The sequence below is a fragment of the Nematostella vectensis genome, chromosome 10, assembly GCF_932526225.1.
Source record: "Nematostella vectensis chromosome 10, jaNemVect1.1, whole genome shotgun sequence".
Taxonomy (NCBI): domain Eukaryota; kingdom Metazoa; phylum Cnidaria; class Anthozoa; order Actiniaria; family Edwardsiidae; genus Nematostella; species Nematostella vectensis.
This window is the reverse complement of record NC_064043.1, coordinates 13,493,170-13,513,084: the sequence shown is the minus strand read 5'-3', so window position 1 is coordinate 13,513,084 and position 19,915 is coordinate 13,493,170. Positions and strand designations below refer to the sequence as shown.

The window sequence follows — 19,915 nt, the reverse complement described above, 5'->3', positions numbered from 1 at the left end:
TTTGTATTTTGCTAATGTAGTCTTGGGTGTGATGATTTTGAAGATCAGCTGTCAAATAATATATCGAGTCGAGTATCCGGAACTAGTGATTTCTTGTTTACATTTATGATGTTTATTAGTCGAGAATACATTTTTGGTGAGTGTGAGTGTGTGTGCGCGCGCGCGTGTATGTGTGTGTGTGTGTGGGGGGGGGGGGGGGGGGGGGGGGGTTAAAGGGTTAAAAAAGTTAATAACTCAATTTGGCCAGCATACCTAATCATAGAGATACAATTAAAGACGTCAACAAATTGGCGTTTTCAAATATTTGTTCTTTTTTTTGTAAGACTCTTACATACACAGGTGCACTATATAATACCCACTACAAAATTAGCTTCTATTAGTTATACCCTATCCAACAAAATAAAGACTAATATATATTAACTGGTGGATTGTTTGATCTCGTTCTCACTATCGTCAAAAGCAAACACTGGTAGAGGGGGACTGGGCACCCTTACATAGTGTCACTCAAAAGGGCTAAACCAATCAGCTTTTTACTCATTTTATCCAATGCAGTTATGCGTCTTCTCAATTTGTGAAAAAAGTATGTGACATGGTGAGAGATCTGAGGTGAGAAAATGTCCGATTGGGGAGGTAGCTCTCTAAGTTGTCTGGGCGAGAACAAGCTATGATCAACCCTCACAATTCAAGGGCTTGTTTCCGTAGAAGCCAGACAGACAGTTTCACTAACGTGTCTCAAGCTGTCTGTCACCCTTCTGCGGACACTAGCCGATAAGGCAGTAAAAGGAACCACACCCGTGAATGGAACTGTCCAGGAGTCATGCGTTAAGTCGGGGACATGCTCCCGGTGTGAATATAGACTGACAAGAAGTGAGGATACTAGGCAAAGTCGACTGTACCTTAACATAAGAGACGCACTCGAATATCTGTAAAAAATTTCAGTTAATGGAGTTGGAATGACACGAAACATCCATTGTTCTGATAATCGAGTACGGTTTGAAGCTAAAGCTCAAAGGCACGCCATTAATAAAACCATATAAGCGTCACGAGAAATTGACTCGTTGAACAAGACCCTTTTGCCCTAGCCTCACTTGCTGCCAGTCTTAACACGCTGTGGTTGCTGGTTCCGACAGTTATTCTTTGCCACACCCAAATGTGGGGGGTCACAAAATCGTATATATTACCCGAAATAATTTCCGAAAACGTCAAAATCACACTTATATTCTATATGCTATATATCTGTGTGCACAACCTATTTTTTAAACATTAAAAGTGACAATCACGACGAGCATAAGAACTTTACATAAACTTATTTACAACTAATATAGCTGGTTAGACACAATATGCCGATTCAGCTAAAGCAATTATATCTGAAGAAAATTCTTCTTGGTTGTTAACAATTGAAGTTAAAACGAGAAGTTATAATCCGTACATACACAATTAGCGATGTTTAAAAAATTTTCAGGTTATTTTGGGTTGTGCTCTGAATCCAATAATAAACAAATCTGGAATGCTCATAACAACGCAAAATGCAAACGCAAAAATGTTTTTGACTTGCTAGCCAAAATGCTAACATTTTGAAATAAAAGACTTACTTTGGAAGAAAACATTCTATAGCATTAAATGTTAACACCACAAAAATACACGACAGGCTGAAACTACAACAGCAAAGAATAACATCTTGTACATCAAACAACGGCAGAAGTGATCCTTAAATTATAAAAATATCGCTAATTTTTAGATCTTAAATATGTTTCCATAATAGACTTGGAATGTGCAAGCTTTTTATAGCAATTAATCAGTCAATGCTGTAAGGCCTACTCTATTTAGCTATTGATCATTAATAGTTTGTATATGGTTCTAAAATGTCACCTCAATCTTGGATGTCTTGGCTGGATGACAGTCTCCATAAGGAATATGAACTCTACACCACCATCAACCCAAGGAGCTTTCAAATGCAACCGTAACGACCACTTGGCATTGGAAATATCTGTTGATAGGCTTGTAATTTTGACGTAATCTCTGGATTTTGCTACTGAGACAGTTTTGCACTGCTGTTTAACCATCGCCTTTCACTGTAAAAGCGTGTAAAACAACCAAAAATGTAGAGAGAGCATTTACAGCCACTTGTCCAAATGCTTCACCCAACACGAGTTTCTATCTTCTAAGGAAGGAATTGTCAATCCCATCATAACGTATCCACGAGACCCAACATAAGGCCAATAGTTTTTGGCCTTCGAAATAATTTTACCATACAACACCTTAATTGATATTATCATCGTCTTTGTACCACCAACACTTTGTTGACAACTTGGACCTCGATAGCAGGATTATTATTGAGTGTTACTACTTCATGTGTAATGTTATCATCAGAGGATTCGCCCTCCATTAACTGCCATAATAATGTGGCTTTCAGCATTAAGTGAAATCCTGTACGGATGTACGGCTTTTCTTCATTTCAGCTACTCAAGGCTAATCAATTCCTTCCAAACACACAAGCTCTCTAATATCCAAACAAATTGATGCTCAGTTGAGATGTCAGTTCCTCTAGTTCTATTTTTACTCAATGAAATAGTTACATCAATTAGATGATGTTGCTGTAGATGATACCGTACTATCTTTGCTTGCTTCAACTTTAGTTGTCTGCTTATCCGAAGATGCAGTTTCCTTATTAGAAGGCCCTACAGACGCAGAGGTTTTTGCAGCATTCTTATTACTGTTCTCAACCCCTTTTGAGTGTTCAGATTGTGAAGGTTTATCCTTAGTCTTGTCCGAGTGATGACGGTCCTTGTGACCCCTGGGGTCTTTATGGTGGTTGTGGCTTTTTTGATCCTTGTGCTCTTTCGAATCCTTATCCTTAGAGTCCTTATGTTCCTTGGTCTCTTTTGATCCCTTTTGATCCTTACTAGGGTGGTTTTTGGGATGATCCTTGGGGTGATCTTTGGAGTGATCCTTAGCATGGTCTTTCTGATCCTTGTGATCTTTGGACTGATCCTTAGCATGGTCTTTCTGATCCTTGTGATCTTTGTGATGGTGATCCCTGTGGTGCCCTTTCTTATGATGGTATGGATCAACTGGAAACTGGTTCATAGGCTAAAGGTAGGAAAAAAACATTTAGGTAAGAACAGCATATACAAAGCTTCTGCTTGATTGAAGTTATATAAAGATTATATAGTCATTAATTTCCTGCAGTACCAGCCCTCGCCAGTTAATGCCCTGCAACTCATGGGCTCCGTGATTAAAAGGGTTGAAAGCTACAAAATCCTCGGCGTCCACATTAGCTCAGATCTATCGTGGAATAAGCACGTAGACTATGTAGTTAAGAAGGCAAACAAAAGGCTCTACGCTCTCCGGCTCCTTAAGAAATCTGGAGTACCGGTCCAGGATCTTATTGCCATCTATTGTGTACTCATTAGATCTGTTGTGGAGTACGCAGGTCCAGTATGGGCTAACATAACAGGGTTCCTTGTCGACATTGTTGAGGGCATCCAAAAGAGGGCCCTCCGTATCGTTTTACCCCATCTACGATACAAGGAGGCCTTGGAAACCAGCGGGCTCCAAAGTCTTGCTGACCGCAGGCGCGAGCTTTGTATCAGTCTCATGACCTCCGCTAAAGAGCTAGAACCCCTTCGATCTGTAATTACTGGAGGCGTAATTAATAATGTGCATGGATACTCACTAAGATCCGGCAGTATGAATACCTACAAACATATTTCTGCAACTAAACGCTTTGGTGACTTTGTTGCTTATCGATTTCTGTAATAGTATAACGCTATATGTGCTGGCCCTTTGCCTTAATTCAGTCTGTAATACTGCCATGGCAATTGAATAAAACCCCTATCTATCTATCTAGATTACAATATAATTTAAATAATTCAAATTACAATATGCTAATAACTCATTCAATCAACTCATAGAGCCACCATTTTCCATTCTCCATTTTAACTGACAATTTTTTTAATAAGCATATACCAAGTTTCTGCTTGTTTTAGGTTTTATGGTGATTTCTATGTAATTTCCTGTCTTACTCACATCTTTTCTGAAGTCCTCTATTGTCTTGTACTTGTCTAGCCTCTTTTGAATTTCAGGATCGACCTCAAACTTTGCCTTACCCTGGGGAATAATAAAGCATTATAAGAAAAGAATTATTTCACTGTGGCAGGCTCTTTGGGGATGGTTAAATGTGCTTCATATGGGTTGACTATTGGGTTGACTAAAACATAAAATATTGCCCAAAAATCCACCTCCTTTACACTAACGTGATCTACTATTGTTAAAAAAGCTTTATCAGCCACCCCTTTGTTATTATTTTCAACAAAATCAGAAGATGAATTATTTGGAGAAATTCCAAAATAACATCTATTGCAAACACCCCGAATAGCTTAACCAAATCAGCTGATGGTAATAGGCGATTTCTCGCACTTTGTATTTTGCCTAAAAATCACTTATGATCACTATGAATTTTAAGAAACACTGTATAGCCTAAGGAAGATTTTTACCCACCTTGTAGTACTTCAGGAAAGCCCAAAACTTTTCCAGTCCATACAGATTTCCTGTGAGAAAAATCCGTGTGAATCCTGATGGTCGTTTATACATAGAGTCAAGGGTAGGGGGTTAGAGATATTTTGAGCATAGATTCGTATTAATATTAAGATTAGACTGTGCAATAAAGAAAATGACAAAGGATTCAAGAGCTTGATATGGAAGCTTGTTTTTCTCTAGTTGCAATTTGGAGTCACTTGTTCTTTTAATGCGATATTAGAGAGCTTAAGCAAGTCAACACGAACGGCATCAAAAACGGCGCGCGCTCTGACGAATTGCTGAAAAACGGCGTTGACGTCCGTGACAGGAAATCTAGAACGGCATTTTCCCTATTTTTACGTTCTACGCGCGCGGTCACGGACGTCAACGCCGTTTTTCCAACAATTCGTCAGAGCGCGCGCCGTTTTTGATGCCGTTCGCGTCGACTTGCTTAAGCTCTCTATTATTGTAGTGGCTACAATGAGCTACAATGTCATGGAAAGCCCACCTTGGTCATGGTCTCGGATCGTCTCATCCATGAAGTCCTTAAACAGTTCTGGTCGGAATTTCTTCTCTAAGCCATAGCTATAGTATCTGAACAAACATTCTAGTCCGTACCTACAAAATAACAAAACATTTTAGTAGACACAGAAAACATAACCTGCAAATTTAAGCAAATATAACGTGAGAGCAAATTCATAACACTTTGCATTACATTGTGTTAAAGCCAGCACTTACCGGTAACCTGCAGCAGAGTCTTCTACTGCTAGCTTCTTGAATTCTTCATACATTTTTCTGAAACAAGAATAAAGTTGAAGATAAAAACAAATTATAATATTCTGTCCATATGTACATGGCTAAATAGTAAGTAATAGTAAGTCTTCACATCAATCTGAACTTGGTTTACCTGTTGAAATGTTGTCTGAGGAAGAATGACCAGAAACGGAATAATGTATTGACTTCTTGAGATTGTCCAATGCCTAACTTCTTGCGTTCTGCTCAAAGAAGAAACATACAAGCAAAGAATATTAAGAGTATGGTTCACCTTCATGAAATGCGCTCACCCATTTTTAGTAATAGCAATAAACTGCTTTAAGCAAATTTTTGAAGCAAGGCTGACGAATCCTAGGGTACCAACCTTGAAAAAGTTTGTTGCTTTGTAATGCATTTTAGTTTTGCTGTAATGCACCTTGCAAGGTCATGAGGTCCCATATTAACTCTCCAATTTTCAACACTTTCACACCTAATAACATCATACATGCAATCGAATCCACTTTATCTGTGTTTAGTTCCCTAGATAATGACCTCAACAAATCATTTTTGCAGAAAAAACATTTTTTGACATTTTTTAGTGTGAATGTGAACTGTGACCTTGATACAAAACGCAATTGTCAAATTGTTCTCATTGTATTCAAAGAGTTTGATAGGAAAAACTTGACCCAATTTTCCATGTGATAAGACATACAACATGTTTCCAGTTGCTGTTTCGATTTTATACATTGTAACTTTAGGGAGGTCTGTAGCATTTTCACTGAATGTTATCACATTTTTACCACATTAAGATATAATCCTAGTTTGTTAGACTATGTTCCAGTATATTCCACATTATCCTATCAGAACCATTACTGTTACGAGTGATTGCTTACGTACCCTTTAAGCACTTCAAATGGAATTTGTGATAGAGTTGCTGAGTGAAGCCATTTTCTTTAAGTAGTCGATGAGAAGGATGCTCAAAGTGTGGTATAGACTGGGGTGTTGACCCATAGCTGCCAACAGCTGCTGCCGATGCAAGCTCAGCGTCTGATAATGTTGGACTGTCAGAGAAATAACATACATAAAATCATATACTGAATAGGACTGTTGCATCCATCAGAACATAGTGGCTCGACATGATGGAAAAACTTGACTTGACGCTTCAAATAATCCCATTTCACATCTAATAAGGCAGAAAAGTAATGAGTAATAGCAAACAAAAATAGAATGTCTAGAAGCTCATCATCTTTGTTGTCCAAGAATTACCTTCTTTATTTACTTTGGGGACAAAAAGGATTATCAGTTTGAATACAGAAGAATACAGTATTTATAAGGAAAGGATTAAAAACAGGAATTTGCATGGACTTAGTAGTATTGTACCTCGCAGGGGGAATAAAATCAGTGGCGCCCATGACCCATCCCACATGTGCCTCCACCGGTGGGTTATGGCTATACTTGGTCTTTCTCTTATGTGGTCCCTGAAAACGAAACATACCACTCATCACTTAATCTATTTTTATGGCAATTTTAAACTAAACTTTGTGTATTTTTTACATTATTTTTTTAAACTAAGATTGTGCCAGTGAGACCTTTGACTCTCTATGCCTGGAAATTGTACAAATGCAAAAACTGTAAACAAGCTTTTGTTAAAAGAGACTTCTTCTTTTTTTAATTAAAACCTTGGGTTATAATACCGCTACTTCTTTCCTCACCAAAAACTTATCTGAGCCAACGGCGATAAAAGATGTTTCAAATGAACTCACAGATTCTGGGTATAATTTTTCCTTGCTGATGGCTGGGAAGAATCTAGGAGCAGTCTTGGCATCTTTGCGCTTGGGTGTGCGTGATCCCTGTGTCCGTGTATGCTGCAAGAAGGCTGGGGGCTCTGGCATGGTGGTAGGTAATGACCTGGACAGATTATCTGCTGGAAGGGTGGTGGAACGTGGCCTAAACACATCAGCATTGGGCGACAGCGTGGCGTGCGGTACTTTTGTGGGGATGGGGGGGACTTCCTTGGACTCCGTTAATGAGCGTGGTCGAATATGTTCTAATGCATCCTTCTGCGAGAGGAACTTGTCTTGGCTAATGATATCCACTCTTTTCCAGGAAGATGTCAATTCCAACTATAGATAATGAAATATATATATATATATATATATATATATATAGCTTGAGAAAACACTTCTGACAATCCTTTTTGGCTAAATAAATGCAGGCAGCAATACGAGAGAAGTAATGCAGAACTATCTTACCTTTTTGCTTAAATATGACTCATCACTATCATCCCACAAATCCTGGAATTAAGGAAAAGAAATGTCAGAAATCTCCCTTGAAAATAACAATAAACGTTCCCTATAAGAAACTAAAATTCTCAAAATCAGGCTGAACAGGATCTGTTAAATCAGGGTACTCTTTGAAAAAACGGACTGGTAATGTTTGATTCTATTTCATTTATTTTGCGGTAATTACAAGTAACTATTCAGAACATCTTTTGACCAGACAATAACAGCAATGCTAAGTAAAGCCCATGGAAGAACTTGACTTATTCACGATTCTTTATTTTCAAGTTTCTACTGTATTGAAACAAGTTGGGATTGATGAATGACACATCGTTTATAAATCGTTCCTTGTTGCATCAATGCTTATACAGTACTTTTGCACCTAATTACTAACTTGAGACAAGTAACCAAAATAAATGGTTTAGGAGGGCAGAGCTTACCTCCTCATAAAAAAAGAGTCCATCATTAATCACTTTGGAGAGCTCGTGCGTCATTTTGGACCTAGGCACAAAGTCTCCAGTTCTGTCGTGTTTCTTTGGGGGTGGAGTCTGTGTGACAATCATAATCTTATGGATGTCTTGATCATCAAGATCATCATCAGAGTCATCATCCCTGGGGAAACAAAAACAAACATCATACCTAAAACATAATTCCAACAATCATTATCATATCCTGATGACATTCACTACCACCATATTCATGCAGCCGTAATGCATTTTAGCCCTTTTTTGCTAATAAAGGCTTAAAAAAAGGGTGTGAAATGCTGTTCTCTAAAACAGCATTTGTTGCCCTAATAAAGGCTTAAAAAAAGGGTGTGAAATGCTGTTCTCTAAAACAGCATTTGTTGCCATATGACTGTATGCAAACAGTACCAATGCAGCAGTTTTTTGATAAAATGATTCAGGACATTATATGAAAATGACAAATTAGATGCAGAGAAAGAAAGTCAAGGCACAAATTACCAGTAATTAGATGCAGAGAAAGTTGGTTTCATCCCCTGGTTTTCTAGTTCTTCATCAAACTGGAAGTCAAGCTCTTCTTGTTCTGTATTATAAAAGCCAGAAGTTTGGGCTGCTTGTTTTGGTATTGTTGCCTTTTTTCTCTTCACTTCCTTCCACTCGTCCTCTTTGGGAGCTATAACAAAAAAAAGAATGCATTTTTCATTCAATAATCATTCGAGTAGTTGGAGATTTGTCTATCATTTCTTTTATCCATTCATTTACTGGTAACAAGGTTTTAACCCATTCGCTCCCATACCGCCCTGAAACGCCCTGTGGAAAAACTGTCATATTTCCCTATACGGCCCTGCTTTCGCACCCACAAGAAAAACCCATCTAGCTCCCCTACCCGGCGAGTAAAGCTTTTGAAAATTCAGCAGTAGTATGACAAAGAATTGATCAATCAAATGAGCTCTTTTGCGCATCTCCTAGCAACCGCACAATAGAACAATGCCGTGTAGTGAAATCACTTGTCTCGCACGACCGCCTTGTTGAATTCTTGGAGACCTGAAAGAGCTTGAAAATCACAATATTTCCATAATTTTCTCGCTTTTAAGGCTTGGTAAAGGAAGATAACCTGACATGATAGCTCTAGAGAGGATAATTACAGCCCGTGAGAGGATCATTTTGTTAAAAAATGATGGCAAACAGTCCATAAAGACATCAGAATTCACGCAGGATTCTGACAGTGAGATCCAAATTTTGAAGTCTCACAGTGAAGATTTTGCAGTGTTTCGAGAAGTACATTGCCTCTAGTCTGGTGAGAATAAATCATCTACCCACTAAAAATCTGCTGTATGGATAAAGGCTTTTTATTTTCGTGAAAAGATCTGTATAATGATATTTATTTTAGCTAAATCAGGCCAGGGTGATTTAAAAATTTGACCACGTGTGAATTTACATGGTTGCTCACATCTCAAAATACTTCATTTCAGTAGGTCAAAATGGTACAAAAATAACCTTTACTGGATCACATAACATCTGCTAGGTAACAAGGATTCCACAAAGGGTTTTTTAGATGGATTAACTCGAATATTTTGCATGTTACTTTGCTTCTTTGAGAACAATAGATTTGACTAACAAGATCCGTGCGAATGATTTGAATCAATTCTATATTCCTCCATTCTTGGTAAATAAAAATTAAGGAAAACAATACTTTCAGTTGATTGTACATTGAAGATGCTGTGAACTGATTATGAGTTTAGGAAATCCATGGAAAGCACTAAGATTTTGTTCTCTAAACATAAAACCGATTTAGAAAATTCAACCATCGCTGTGTTCAGAACACGCACTTTGAAACCGTAAAACTCTGGTTGATAAAATGTCCTTGTTTTACCAAATCTTGGAATCTTATCTGTGGAATAAACTTGTGGAATGTATTCAGGAATACTGCGAGTACATTTATTTAAAATATTGTATTGATTTGTGTATTTATTGAAGAAGAATTTTGTCAAAAGAAGTTGTGTTTTGTTTCCTCGTGTTCACTAAATTGAACAAATTTGAATAAACTTGTTAAATAATAGTCTAGTTTTTATATTTTCCTAGTTGTTTACAGAATAATTTGTACACCATCAGATTCCTTGTCTTTTCCTAAATAGGATGCACTATTTGCTTTTATGTATTATTGTCTCGCAATTTACTGCGCATATGTGTTGACTTGTGCCATATTTTTATTTATTGTTGTCTTTCTACATCAGTTTATTTCGTCTCATATTGCATACTTGGATATATTTTTTCAAGTGTTCCCCTCCATTTCTAATGGCCCAACCCAACAAGTGGACCATTTGGTGACTTACGCTCTGGTGACTTTATCTTAGGTGTTGGCGTTTGTTCTTTACTGTTCTTTTCTTCCTTGGACAGGTCAGCCTTGGTATCCTGTCCCTCTGCTTTGGGCGCAGCTGGTTTTTCTGTGGCTTCTGGGGAAGCCTCCTCGTGAGTGCTTTCCACAGCCTCCACCTCCATCTCCTGGGAGAAGTTTTGAGATGATGCGTCATAGCTGCCGGGATATGCACTGTTTGGATCACCTGCAATCATACAGGGAAAACAACTATTAGTATAGTAACAAAACAATCAAAGGAATCACTGAAAAAAGACAAGAATCAGCATTAGTGTTAAAAAAAATAAAGATTCAAATAAGATCAAATTAGACAAGAGTAGGAATAAAAACATCTAAGTGCTCTCAGCTGCTCAAACTTGGGGGAGTAAAGACAAACCTACCTGACGCATACTGGTCAACTCCAATAGGCATACTATAAATGGCGGTGTTTTGCACTGGACCAGAAGAATCAGAAAGAGTGTAAGTGAGATTTTAACAAGTCTTCAAGATGTTTTTAATTTAACTGAAATGCTAACCATGATAGATAAAAACAATTGAAGAAAAAAGATATTTCTAATCATGTTTTGATTTAACAGGATTGTATACCAGATAAAGGCTAAGAAATTTCATGTAAATTAATTAACATTTTTGCATAGCAAAATGAACCTTTTCAATTGCAAACACCAGAATGGTTGCTTAATAAGAATCTTTAACAAAATTGTTTATAAAAATAGAGAATAAGAGAAGGGATTAGTAAATGCATGGCCAAATGCCACAAGAGTGGTTGTTAATATTAAGATGTCTGTACTATTTTTGTAGACAGCTCCATGTATATACATGAGCTACTCGGAAATTCAACAAGAATAAACAGTTAGAACTGCATACCTGTTAAGGGGGAATTTGGGGGAAGGGGCCACACAGACGGGTTCTCCTTTTTCCTCAGTTTTGTCCCATTCAACTCTACAATATCACTGTCCTTCATAGTCTGAAAATGATAATAAAAACATATTCAGACGTTTCACAGTAAGATTGTCTAGTTGTTCAGATGACATCATTACTCCAATTCCCGACATTAGTCCTTTTGTAACAATTGTGTTAGTAAGCAATTTGCATCATTATCCCTATTATCACTAATAATTAAATTGCCAATGTTGTATTACCTCAAGAATGAGATTCATGTCATGCGTCAACGCCTGCACTCTGTAAAAACTTGCAATAAGAGCAATCGGGATATAGCCCTCATCGTCCATCTGAAATTTAAATAAATGCATGGAAATAAGCATGGTTTTAAGAAATTCAGTCAGTTCTTACAGCCTTCTTTATTGTGTAAATACACTCTCTTTTACACCATTGACATATCAGGCTTTGAAAGGTTGAGATATAACTTACCTGTTTACGCAGGAAAAAGTCCTTGTGCAGATTGGCTTCACTGAAATAGTATTCACTAGAACAAAGAAACATAAGGTTAGAATATAAAAGTAACAATATTTTATCAGCCGAACGCAAGGGGTAAAATGCAGTAAAATCTGACTAAGTTTATATTTAACAAATAGATGCACAGATTACATCATGGCATGTGATGAACAAAAAAGTATGCAAAAGATGCAGTCGAGTGTCACTGTATAAATCTGAGTGTTGTTGTATAAACTTGAGTGTTGTTGTATAAACTTGAGTGTTGTTGTATAAACTTGGGTGTTGTTGTATAAACTTGGGTGTTGTTGTATAAACTAAAATCCTTCAATAACAATAATTCCTTCAAATAATTGTAAGAAAATGAGGTCTTAGCATACCCACTGCTAAGACTGTTGATTGTCAACATTATCATATAACTTTATGGCAATGAGCAATAGTTTGTCTCATGCCAGGGTTGTGTGACTAAATGGCTAAGTGAAGCACTTCATGTGATCCGTTGCATGACCACCATCCTCAGGTGAGAATTGTGTGAGTCAGCATTACTAAGACATTTCAAGCAGTTGCCCGGCAATAAAAATTACATACAAATTATATCTTATTATATATTTTGTTATATATTTATTATATTATTACATGTTTCAATGAAACAAATACTGCAGGATTTCAGGCATTTAAATATATAAGACAAAGACTGAACATCCCAAAGAAAGGATGGATAAAATCCTCATCAATCAGTGACCAAACAAAACCTTATCACATAATAATATATTGTGAAAAGGCATCAATTAAATTACCCAAATAGCCATGTTAGTTAATCAAAGTATAAATATGGTTCATCAAAAACTGGTAGTCTGCCAAATTTTCGTCTCTATTAAGACTTATTTAGGGCATCAATAGACCTCTCATAACAATACTCTTTGGCATAAAAATGTATCATGAAGGGGCAACACATGTACACGCCTCATGCGTAGAGCAGTACTCACATCTGTCGCTTGATGTACTCCTGCAGCGTTTTCTCATCCATGGGTACAGGGACAAATGGCTGTGTCTGGGCTGCTGCAGTATTATAGTAGTATGTCATTCCGTACGGCGCCTGGCCTTGTTGTGCCGCTTGCTGCCCTGGAAAGTATGCGGTGCCATTGTAGTACTGGTAACCACCATACTGGTAACCTTGACTAAACTGGAAGTCTTGCTGGTTGTCTACTGAAAGCAAGTAAATACCGATCAGTAAAAGCAATATGCAATCTAACGACAAGTGCACACAGGCATGTAAAAAATGTTCATGCTACCAGAAGAGATTTGATTGCCTATAATAAAATTTGTAGCATAAGTTAAATGCAAATAAACTGTTTATCGTTTTTTTAAAATTTAAGTTTGAATTTAAGAGTATAAAATTGAGAGTCCATGTGATTTTGAGGAGGTTGCACTCAAGAATTTATGCACCATGACACATGACAACTACGACACCAACTTCAAATAAAGCAATGGCAACTTCAACAGTAAACAAAAACGAGTGGCAACCTGATGATCAAATAAGCCAATAACACTTTTGCATTTTCAAGAATGAGCGCAAAAAGCTTGTAAAATCATAACATTGTTTTGATGTTATTATGGAATAATATTATTATTACAGGAATGAAAGTCTTACCTCTTGGGGACCTCTGTCTTCCACCCCTACCCCTGCCACGCCCTCCGCCACGGCCACCTCGCCCTCCCCTATTACTCCCTCTTCCATCAGATGACGAGGTTGTGGAACCAAACCTATTGTTTGGAGATTTGAAGCCTTTGTTGGTGGAGGGGTTCTCTGGCGACATCTGGCCTGCAGTAGGGGAAACCTGTCCCTCGTCTCCTTCTAAACTGAGGGGGACCCATTTTTGACGAATTCCAGCTGGGCCAGTTGGTAGAAAGAAAATATAAAAATATGGTTAGGATAGAAATTGTTCAGAGCCAGTAAGGGTAAAATAACAATCGGCTATATGCAGACACACTTAGGGAAGGAATGTGAAGTAGACGGCAAGATTCTATTACATCGTGAGTTTGAGTCCCTCAGTAATTTCCAAGTTTCAAGGTAGCAGGCATTTGTTGTAAATGGTGTCTCAAGAAGGAACTTCACTAAAAGTGACAGGTCATACACTGCAAATGGTTAGATAATGCAACCATAGAATCTATTTTGTTTATCTTATATATCCATTATCCACAGTACAGCCATTTTCATTGAATTTGAAAATAGAAAACAAGAAGACAATTTACTGTTGATCCTTGACCTTTCAAAGTCAGTTGGAAGATAATAATTCCAAACAACAGTAATTTGTCAGCTCACTCAACAAACCTTAATATTATTTGAATCTATAACATATAACATGATACTCAACTTCCTTCTAATATATTGGTGCTAATTTAAAGGAAACCTTGTTGACACTTGCAGCAAAGGTAATAATTAATATTATAGACTTCTTTCAAGGTAGAAGATATGATCTAATAAATAAAACTAAAATATTTTGATTTAAGTTATTACAAGGATGTTAGTAGGATGCTTGTAATAATTAATATTATAGACTTCTTTCAAGGTAGAAGATATGATCTAATAAATAAAACTAAAATATTTTGATTTAAGTTATTACAAGGATGTTAGTTCTTGTAGTGCAGAATTTCTTGTTGGCAATTGCATCGAAAGTATTACTTTTTTCTTAACATTTTTGGAGCCAAAAGTGTCTTATTATTTTTTTAATGTGTGAATATTAAAATCAAACTCTTCTCTAAAAAAGTAATGAGATGAAAACCATTTGTTGTCTTTTTTTTATCTGCCCTTTTAAGAACCACCATTATTTGTCTGTCAGGTGTATCTTTGTATCTTTTATCAGTTTCAGGTATAGAACAGGTCGCTCTAAACCCCACCAGTTGTACAGTTTCTGAGTTCAGTTAGTATTAGTAAGATAAAATCACATGTCACCTCTCACTCACTTAAATCAAATTAAACTACACTATCCTTAAATTCAAATTGAGCAATAGAAAAAATTCCATGTTTAATCTAACCCTTATTTAGATGATTCCACCAGACCTAATTATGACCTATATGGTCTCTCATTTCTTTATTGGGATTTTTATAAAGAATACTTCTAGTATAGCCATGATATAGCTTTGACTAAGGCTATAATGAGCAGCATGGGCACTGCTTTATTTGATTGTCTGTATTCCAAACAACAATCTGTGCTATGTCTCTAGGGGATCACAAACTAACATGTGAAAAACCTGTTAGCAATTTACTTAACGAAATCACCAATTTCGAACGACGTTGTAGTAAATCGTATTAAACACTAGCTGATCAGGTGAATTTGTACCGATCATGTGATTAAATAGAGAAAAAAAAGCTGGCTGTGGAAAGGCTAGGGCGCTAGATAAACAAACATACAGGTTGAAAAAATCGCCCATACCTCCTAAATCGAACAGGATCAATGATTCAACCTGTACCATGGTCTTATTTTACTTAATCACAAAACACAAGAACGGAAATCCAGACGTCAATAGGCAAATGTTGTAGACTGAGTTCTGTGTCGAATGAGTAATTAAAGATAGTTTGAGTGGTGGGTTTAGAAGCCAATAGCAGTCGAGGCAAACGAGAGAGTAACACGTCAGTTCTTAGGACCCGTGTGTAGGCCAACTTGTACTAACAAATTACCAACTGGGTTTGAAATCATTGATGTGGTGCGGGTTTCATCTCAATAAAACTCAATTTAAATTGCATTAACTGTTAAAATAGAAAAATACTTCCCATTAGCATTAGAATATAAATACAGATTTGTGGAGAGAATCGGTGATATCGCATGTGTAATGAGCTTCATTATAGCAGTTCGTCAAGGTACCTTTTTTCTTAGGTGTATCTTTCTCGTTCTTTGAACTTTCTTCGTTAAGATTCTGTTCATTTTCGTTGTTCTCTTTCTTCTGCACCGGGGAAGGCTAAAAATTAAACGGGAAATGCGTTATTAGACAAATTTAAATCATGTTTACAACACATGATCACACGCGAGCGAGAAATCATAACTTGTAAGTGACTATGTGTCGGTTGGTTTTTCTCGCTTACTTTTGCTTCCTTCGATCCCGAAGACGCCGAAAGTTCGCTCGGGGTGGGCCAGTTGGTGATATCTGCAAATTCGCTCCCCTGAAAGAATTACAGGGCATATTGATTGATGAAATAACCAATTTACACTCCCAAATCAAAAAGGAGCAAAACACGTATCCAGCCATAGCCCCTCAAACAAACCTTTTCCTTGCGTTTACTGCCCTTCACCACAGCCGGCTTTTCGGGTTTTACTACAAAAAGAAACAACAATACTCCAGAATAAGACTTATTTATTCTTTTAAAGGAGACATAGCCAGGCGTCTGGACCATACCTTCCTCCTCTGGTTGTTTCAAATGTCTCGTCCATGGGTTTTTCGGTGGGGGTGGTGCGAGGTCGTTACTTGCGCCCCTTTGAGGTTTCTCCTTCTGAGGGGTCACATTATCGTCTGTCCCTTTGCTTAATTTCTCCTTCTTTTCACTGTTCTCCTTATCCAAACTGTTCAACACATCATGATTGTTCTCTTCCGTTGGTAATTCTTCCTTAGTAAAGTCAGAATCGGGTTTAGGAACGCTTTCCACCTCAGTCATAATATGGTCCTCCAAACGTGTGACTTCGACGTGGTTCACTCAATCTAACCCTTCCACAAGAACCCTTCTGCCGACTACCAATCCTGAAAACCCACTCAGTTATCCTTGGAGGTGTTTCAGTTTGTGCCTGCGAAGGTTTCTTGTAGCCTTCCTTAGACCATCAAGCGAGTAATTTGTACGAAAACCCAGCCTTTTCTTCACTAGTCCGCCATGTGGTTTTATATTAGGAAGCGAGGTCTCTTCACTGGCACACTTCGTTACTTGACATGCGCAAGAACACAATCGGAAGCTGGACGAGAGCCAATCAGGAACCACACAGAACAATGGCTTCCAAAGGTTTCCTTGAAGCTGGTCAAATAGATTTTAAAATCTGTAAATTGCTTATTACAATATGCTTAACAAAATTACTTGACTTTAATGTGTAGGAACCATTTAGGAATTGCAGGTCAGCAAGTCACATCCATTGTCGAAGGTGCAAACATAAAGAAAAGAGTGTCTAAATTTATTCGGCCTTGATACGGAAACCAAAATGCAATGCATGTAAGCAACACCGGATCTAGATTTGTTCAAAGGTGACTCAATATGTTAAAGCTATACCTCAGTTCTTCGAATCCTCAATTATCTACCCCTAAGCATACCATTATCGTTTTGCTAGTGTAAAAGGCGGTTCTATTGAACGGGTATTGAACCCGCTGGGACTCGCTCCTGGATCCGCGAGGCCTTGAGAGCATGTAATTTTAATTATTTTTTCTTTATGATGCTTTATATACACTCTTTTATTAAAATAACTTTTTGATAAGAACGTCCAGGCTGATAATTCACCAAATTTTAAAAACATGCTGAGGACGTGCCGAGGCTGAGAGCGCAGAATTTGATTTTCCTTTTTTAGTCCTGATGCGTTCTAAAATGAATCAAATTGTGCTCATAGTAACAAACTTCTTATTGCTATTGATCATTAGTGTAACACTCTTCCTAATAATTCATTGGGTATTTTATTCTTATATAAACTAAAATTAAAGGACATCGTCCCACAAATAAGAACTGCCCAGCCTAAACTGAAAATTAGACGTTCTTCAAAAAGAGTGTAAACTTTTTTTTTCCTATATGATACTTTACGTCATGTACCCGCTGAGAGTAAATACAAGGCCGTTCCCACTCTGCGAGGTCTTCTATGATAGAAACAAGTCATAGACTCCACAGGGGTAACTAAGGCCAAGTAAAAAAATAACATGGTTATTGTCCTGATAAGATCAGAATAGGGAGCATGCGGCCCTTTTATTTATTATTATTTATTTATTTTTTCTTCTTGGTTTATCAAAGATTTGAACGATTTACAAAGGAAATTTCCGAGATGTTGCGAACGGGTGAAAAAATCGAAAGAAAAGCCTTGAAACGGGAACGTCTGCTTTTATTTCATTGCCCAAATAATTGAATTACAAAAAAATTACAAAAAATATTGATGCGGCCCTGAAAAAAGGATGCGGGCGGGGACGATCAACTTGTCTCCTTTTTTTACTTGCCCTAATGATATTCAAAACGAAAAACATACCAGATTGTGGTGACACTTTTCTTATGTGCCATATGTTGTAAACGTGTGTGTTAGCTTGTTAGGGATAGGGTTGATCGTTGCGGACGACAGTTAGTACAGGGTCTGAATGGGGGGTCTGCATGTCGGTAGTCAGTTAAAATTTCCATCATTTGTTGGTAGTCGGTAAGAATTATCGGTCTTTGTCGGTAGTCGGTGAATCAAAGCTAGTATTCGCTCTTGTACCAGATTTCATGGATTAGTAATTAATGACTTATTGATAATAAATTAATTATGGATTAATAATTGACTGAAAAGTTCATGCAACAGGAAATACATAATGCAGATGCTGAAATGGCCGAATTAAAGTAGATTGACGATGAAAGTAAACGAGTAAAAATACCGGAAATAATAAAATGTCGGTAGTCAGCAAATATTTTTTGTCGCTAGTCACTAGTTTTTTTTTTTTTTTTTTTCCACCTTTTGTCAGTAACCCCATCCAGACCCTGCTAGTACGGGATATAAAAATCCTGGATTAACTTTCACAGGTATCTATGGAAACAAAAATGTATGTACATTGGTTTTTCACCGTTATATTCAATCATAAATGCATTTGGATATTCTTCTGATATTAGCCTTCTTTTTGTCACAGTGCATGATTAGGAAAGTAGAAAAGAAGATAGTGGTTTGTTATCTGGTTATATATTCAATGTACATGGAAAATTTTAAATTTAATTCTTAGCTTAACTATTTATGGCATACTATTTAAAGGATTTATGGGATTTTTAGCCTTTCAGGCTCCTTTTTTCTTCTATAAACACAAAGATATTTACTATTACTCAGACGTAACGTGCACCAGTCTACTGGTCTAACTAAAAGAAACGACAAGTGCAGCGCTTTTGTCTGCCTTTGCCATTAGAAGTCCGAAGAAAAAAACATGCCTGACAGCCCGATGTCTATTGGTTTGATGCTTAAAATATGAGTTTGGGAGAAGCAAATTGTCCAACCTAAACTTGTCTACCTATGTACACCAAATTGATTCAAGGGAAATTGAATAATTTTCTACCATTTTTTACATGTCTAGCGACATGGGCCTGATACGTACGTGATCGAGGGCATGAGATCTGACTACGATTGACGAAGTGGTCATTGAAAGCGTGACATCTTTCTTTTGACGTTTATAAGAATCACTGAGCCGTTAAATATATCCAAAATAGAACGAAATACAAAAAAAAAAAGAATAGTAATGACAAGAGGAGGAAAGCCTAGTGACCAGTCCCTTCGTTTGTCGCTCTGAGGTCAATAGCCACAGGGAGTTCCATTACTGTCACTATCTCCTCTGATGACTATCTTTACTTCCTTTTCCCGTTGATACGCAGCTTCCCCTGGGCAGAGCCTCTAACAAAGCTCCTTACCTGAAACTAGACGCAAGGACTAGGCCTTACTGACTTACGCCCTCATAAACGGTAAACATACACTGCGTTCACGCAAAGAGTCTTCGTAATAAGAACGTCTAGCCTGAGTTTTCACCACATTCTATAAAGAACATGCTTAGAACACGTCGAGGCTGAGATAGCAGTTAAATATTGTTTTGTGTAATGTAATGCGTTACAATGCAGACCAAAATGTGCCAATAAAAACAGCCTTATTAGTTTTTTTTATCATTTGTGTAATTCTCTTTGAAAACTTCACGGCTTCGCACTCTGTGTATTATATTTTCTTATACACTGAAACCTATGAACATCCGTAAGAACACATCCATAGAAATGCTAAAAAAATAATAACGGCCGAGCCTTAACTGAAAATTAGGGATATTTATCTTTTCAAAAATGTTGTGTAATATGGCTCATTTTGATTACTGAGAAAGTTTTATCTCTCCATACACCGATACTTATATGAATATCTAATATTTATGAACCTCCTCGGAAACCAGGTGTCTTTTTTGTCTTAACATTTTAATATTACTAG

General features: G+C 37.2%; 1 protein-coding gene across 4 annotated transcripts; it reads right to left on the bottom strand.

Moving 5' to 3' along the window:
- Positions 1-287: 287 nt before the first annotated feature.
- LOC5502824 (la-related protein 1B) lies at positions 288-16,738 on the bottom strand. 4 transcript variants are annotated; one of them, XM_048733631.1, is made up of 23 exons: positions 16,167-16,738; positions 16,036-16,085; positions 15,856-15,933; positions 15,638-15,731; positions 13,426-13,665; positions 12,761-12,980; positions 11,754-11,808; positions 11,525-11,614; positions 11,250-11,349; positions 10,766-10,819; positions 10,345-10,572; positions 8,513-8,684; positions 7,991-8,162; positions 7,524-7,565; positions 7,035-7,394; positions 6,652-6,749; positions 6,169-6,332; positions 5,426-5,513; positions 5,257-5,313; positions 5,027-5,136; positions 4,501-4,550; positions 4,030-4,110; positions 288-3,090 (listed from the first exon to the last, which is right to left on the bottom strand). In XM_048733631.1, exons 1-23 carry the CDS (start codon positions 16,420-16,422, stop codon positions 2,578-2,580), a joined length of 3,372 nt encoding a protein of 1,123 aa, XP_048589588.1. In that variant the 5' UTR covers positions 16,423-16,738; the 3' UTR covers positions 288-2,577. The 4 variants fall into 4 exon arrangements, with proteins under 4 accessions (XP_048589588.1, XP_048589586.1, XP_048589587.1 ...); XM_048733629.1 differs by having other exon boundaries at positions 13,426-13,671; positions 16,167-16,735; XM_048733630.1 differs by having other exon boundaries at positions 12,761-12,977; positions 13,426-13,671; positions 16,167-16,735.
- Positions 16,739-19,915: the final 3,177 nt, after the last annotated feature.